At 34.5% G+C, this 5,345-nt stretch overlaps 2 protein-coding genes across 2 annotated transcripts; one reads left to right on the forward strand and one right to left on the reverse strand.

The window, feature by feature from the left end:
- Positions 1–868: 868 nt before the first annotated feature.
- On the reverse strand, positions 869–1,490 carry LOC133337946 (trafficking protein particle complex subunit 6b-like). The gene is made up of 3 exons (XM_061546146.1): positions 1,422–1,490; positions 1,098–1,361; positions 869–994 (listed from the first exon to the last, which is right to left on the reverse strand). The coding sequence occupies exons 1-3, from the start codon at positions 1,488–1,490 to the stop codon at positions 869–871; spliced, it is 459 nt and encodes a 152-aa protein (XP_061402130.1).
- Positions 1,491–2,977: 1,487 nt separating this feature from the next.
- LOC133337947 (protein O-mannosyl-transferase TMTC4-like) lies at positions 2,978–5,085 on the forward strand (the record flags this gene model as incomplete). The annotated part of the gene is made up of 3 exons (XM_061546147.1): positions 2,978–3,470; positions 3,537–4,291; positions 4,348–5,085. Coding segments are annotated over exons 1-3 (1,986 nt in total), but the record flags the coding sequence as incomplete, so codon positions are not given.
- Between the last annotated feature and the right edge of the window lie 260 nt (positions 5,086–5,345).

Consider the following 5,345-nt stretch of genomic DNA (forward strand, 5'->3'; position numbering starts at 1 on the left):
GATTTTAAGAAAGCTTTTGACAGGATTGATCACGAAATGCTAGTCTTTAAGCTTTGTAATTATTTCGGGTTTTCTATTACAACATTGTTGGTCCGTTATTGTTAATTTTGTTTATAAATGATTTTTTTGTTGCAATACCTTCTTATATTTGTCTGCCTTTTGCCGATGGCGTTCAGTTGTTAATGAAGTGTGATGCTACTTTACCGAATGTGATGCAAAATGTTGTAAATCATGGCAGTTTAACGGTGGGAGATTGGATTATGAAAAATATATATAATTTGAGGTTCCTTCCTACGAGGCAATACAGTTCGAAGTTAGCATCTCAAACATCTAATGCAGTGGACTTTGACGAACCTGTTTTACATTTTTTGATGAATATATTCAGGAAAAGGAAAGATTAAAACGAACTTCAGTATGCTTGGCAGTTTTGTGAGCTGAACTTTATAGACGTTCCGAATAATGGGTTGGGATTTGAACTCCGGTTCCAACGAAATCTCAATCGTTATCCGTGGCCTTAGTGTGCAAAACCATCCATTTAAACTGCGAATAACTTCGTTATAAATACGAAACGCTTTGATTTCCTTTTTAATGCAACTTCCATCATGTAACTCATCTTATGAGTAAAAATGGAGAATATTTGTGGAATTGATTTTACCAAGAACTTTTGTAGTGGAGGACAAAACAGTCTACAAAATTGCGATTGTTAGATCAAAACATTGAACGGTACCTTTGAACCAAAAACTCCACACCAAGACATGGGATATGTCTAAAAAATTCGAACATTTTTCCCACAATCGCCAAAGTTATAATATAAATTATTAACAATTTCCTATAGTTTATTTAATATTGGAATACAATTATCACTTTATTAAGCATTACTAATTTCTATGTGAAATTTACAAGCCGGTATACTTTGAACTTCTGCTGTAACGCTACTATTTATGCCCAGATTGCTTAATGCTCCACGTACCAAACCACAAGTAAATGCAACAAACTGAAATAAATGAAATTAAAAAAAAACAATTGATATATTTTTAGTAAAAGTAGAGCTGGCATAGCTTAGACTGGCCAACAATCCGCAATGCCAAGAAACTTACCTTTGGTGCATGTTCCAGCTGTTTTTCACCTGGTGTAATACGTGTCAGAAAACGAAACGCCTTGTCCTGTACAACATAGATACCCTGATTGTTGGTACGTAAATTATCTACTTGTTTTTTGTAAATTGAAGTCCAGAAGTCTGTACAAATGAATTTTATGGTTTCCAGTTCATCTTTGAAACGGGAAACATCTCGTGTCATACGTTCGATGAGACGATAACCAGTAGTGAATCCAATATATTCCAGTGTAGAAAAATCATTCTCCTAGAATAGCAATAAACACAAATAAAATGGGATTCCAATGTATCACGATTTCTCCTTTACCTTATTTCCTTCCAAACAGTAATTTACAATTTCCGCATGCAGACAATCAAATACAATTTCTTCGGACATTGTGAATTGAATTAATTCTTCAATAATAGTTTTGTTTTTTTTTTTTTGTAAATAAATAAATTCTACATTAGCAAATAACTCCCCGACGAATTTGTAATGCAAAATGAAATATGACGAATGGGTGGATGAAAGAAATACAAAACCAAAACAATGCTTCTTCATATTTTGATGTTTTCAGGAAAAAGTTGGCATGCAATGTACATTGATAGCAATATCATTCTGCAACTTTTCAACACTAATATTTTATAGCCCTGGCCGTTTGTTAATCCATGAAAGTATTGTTTATTAGTACCCAAAGCATATCATTTTACTTTACCCTAGTGGTCCCGATCAAGGTATATTTAATAAGGTAGCCGCATCGGCCCAGCTGTTGGACAAATAAATGTCAAAAATGTTGTTGTAATGTTGAACCAAAAAATTAAAAAACAAAATTATAAATGAAAATCTCCGAATTTCGAAGAGCTTTTTTGGCAATACTTTTATTAACATTTTCTACAAGAATTTGTGTAAAAAAATCTTGTCAATCTGATTGTTTTGGCAAAATATTTTTGACATATCAAAATACAACAACCGATGTTTGTTGTAGAAATTCGCCGATGCGGCTACCTTGTATATCTACCTTGGTCACGATTAACAAGACATTTATTTTCTCTTTTGAAAGGCTCAACGTCTCGTCTATAAAGACTCCCTTTAGGTCGCCTATAAAAACTCCCTTCTGCTCGTTTATAAAGTCTCAGCTCGTCTATAAAGACATACTCCCTTCAGCTCGTCTATAAATCAGACTCCCTTCAGCTCGTCTATAAAGACAGACTCCCTTCAGCTCGTCTATAAAGACAGACTCCCTTCAGCTCGTCTATAAAGACAGACTCCCTTCAGTTCGTCTATAAATCAGACTCCCTTCTGCTCGTCTATAAAAAATCTCCTAAACTATAAAGACCTCGCTCAGCTCGTCTATAAAGACTCCCTTCAGCTCGTCTATAAAAACCACCTTTTGCTCGTCTATAAAGACCGTCTTCCGCTCGTGAATACTTCCTTCAGCTCGTTTATAAAAACTCCCTTCAGCACGTCTATAAAGACTACCTTCAGCACGTCTATAAAGAGTCTCTTTAGCTGGTCCTTTAACGCGTCTATTAGGACCTCATTCAGCTCGTGTACAAAATTCCTCATTCAGCTCGCCATAAAGACTATCTTCTTATATAATATTAACCTCAATGATTCCTCAGGATTCAAAAATTTTAAAGTGAATAAGTCCGAATCTAAGTATACCTAAATCCTTTAAGACAAACAGCTGATTTCAAGACATTTCACCCAAATTCAAATTCGTCCGGCGAACCGGCTTTTTTATACCAACAATAAACAAAACAAACGAGTTTTAGGCGAAGGTACGATTTTGGATATTAAAATAATAAAAATTTAAAATAACATCCCTCCTATTCCAGATCTCTATAGTTAACATGTCAATTTATTCATATAACACATCTCGGATTATGGACTCCATGTTTATACAAATCTTGGCTTTAGTCATCCTGTGCTATTTGTGTTATGGTTCATCTCTAAATGGAAGTTTCGTGTTCGATGATACGGTGGCCATAAAGCAGAACAAAGCCATTGCAAAAACACCAACAAATTATACAGCTATATTCATCAGTGATTTCTGGGGTGCCCCGATAACCAGTGAAGATTCTCACAAATCATATAGGCCACTGACATCGCTGCTATTTCACTGGGAATGGATAAAGTGGCAAATGCAACCCAAACATATGAAAGCCATTAACTTGGTGATCCACATTTTTAATAGTGTTTTAATTCTATTGGTTCTTCGTGAGTTTAAATTTCAAGAATCTCCTTTAAACTCCAAGTCAGTTGAAAGGGTCGCTTTTATTGCTGCAATTCTTTTTTCTATACATCCCATACATACGGAGGCTGTATCTGGTATCGTTTCAAGAGCAGATTTAATGTTTTGTTTGATGTATCTTATGTGTTTGTATATTTGTTGTTGGAGCAGGAGATTATGGCGGGAAAATAATTTATGGTTTTCATTACTAGTTTCATGTCTAACCTTTGTTGGTGTTTTATTTAAAGAATCTGCAATAACAATACCGTTGGCCTGTGTATTTCTTTCGTATGTCCTGAAAGGCTACCACACCTTGGACTGCAAGCAACAAATAAAATCAATATTTTCGTTGGAAAATATATTTTTTGCTTTTACGACTTTGATAATAGCAGTATTTCGCCTTTGGATAGCTGGTTTTACAAGTCCAACATTCCGTAATGCCGATAATCCGGTGGCCCATGCAGACAGCCTGAAAACTAGAATATTTTCTCAAAATTATTTATATTTTTATAATCTAAAAATACTCGTTGATCCATCCGAATTGTGTTTTGATTGGTCCTTTGGTTGTATTCGATTGATTGAGAACATCAAAGATGTTCGCTTGATTTTGATATTGGTGATATATGTTTTATTTATGATCGTGCTATTAAATTATAAAGAAAACTGTCCAACCTTTGTGGCCTGTGGTCTTATGATTATACCCTTTTTACCAGCATCGGGAATTATTAAGGTGGGTTTCGTTATTGCTGAACGGGTATTATATGTTCCATCAATAGGATTTTGTTATTTAGTGGCCTATGGTTTGGTTTGCCTCTATGATTGTGAGCATTTTCATAAACATTTACATGTGGGTTTTGGTATTGTAATAGTGATTTTCATAATGCGCTGTAGGCAACGCTCCGCCGAATGGTTAACCGAGGAGAAACTATTTTCCTCAGCCTTGGATGTGTGTCCCAATAATGCAAAGGTAGTGTATTGTAAATACAAAAATAAATTTTTGTTAATAGGCCTTTATTTTGCTAGGTACACTACAACATTGCCCGCCTTGCAACAGATATGCACAATTACCCCAAAGCATTTGAACACTATCACAAAGCCATTGAACTATCACCCGACTATGATGCTGCCCTTATGAATTTGGGTAATTTATATCGTGATCAGGGTGACCTAACAAAAGCAGAAAAATATCTACTGTCTGCATTGGAAATAACACCCACCTTTGCCACAGCATGGATGAATTTGGGTATTGTCCAGGCGGCCAAAAAGAAATTCCCCGACGCCTTAAAAAGTTATCAGAATGCTTTAGCACATCGTAAAAATTATGCCAATTGTTATTATAATATGGGTAATCTCTTCTTAGAGCAACAACTGAATACAAAAGCCCTAAAGCACTGGGAAATGGCAGTGGCATTAAAGCCCACTCTACGTCAGGCATGGACAAACATATTAACCATGTTGGATACACAAGGAAAATATGATAAAGCATTAAAGGTATCCGATGAGGCATTAAAGTATCTTCCCAATGAATCGTCGATAATATTTTTACGTGCCAATATTTATGGAAAACTTGGTCGTTATGCGGAAGCTGAGCAGCTATATAAACAGGTTGTGATCAAAGAGCCACTTAATTATTTATATCATACAAATTTAGCTGTATTATATCATCGTTGGAATCGTATAAACGATGCTATAGATTCATATAAAAGAGCATTAGATGCGGATCCGAAGCGAGCAACAACGGCAAGAGATAATTTAAATAAATTAATCAACAAAATGGCAAATAAAAAGAAAATGGTTTAACATTCGGAAAATTTAAAAAGAATAATAAATAATTAATTTAATCTAAAGAAATAATTTAATAAAATTTATATTTTTATACATAAGCATTTTTTTAATAAAAATATAATTTTTACTATTTCAAAATAAAAATTAGAACATAAATACCTCTTATGAGGCTTACCTACGAAGCTCCTCTTGAGATAGTCTATAAAAACTCCTTGAAGCTGATCTATGGACTTGTT

The sequence above is a fragment of the Musca vetustissima genome, unplaced genomic scaffold (genome assembly GCF_032173495.1).
Source record: "Musca vetustissima isolate MV318-11 ecotype Yass unplaced genomic scaffold, APGP_CSIRO_Mvet_v1 utg30452, whole genome shotgun sequence".
NCBI lineage: Eukaryota > Metazoa > Arthropoda > Insecta > Diptera > Muscidae > Musca > Musca vetustissima.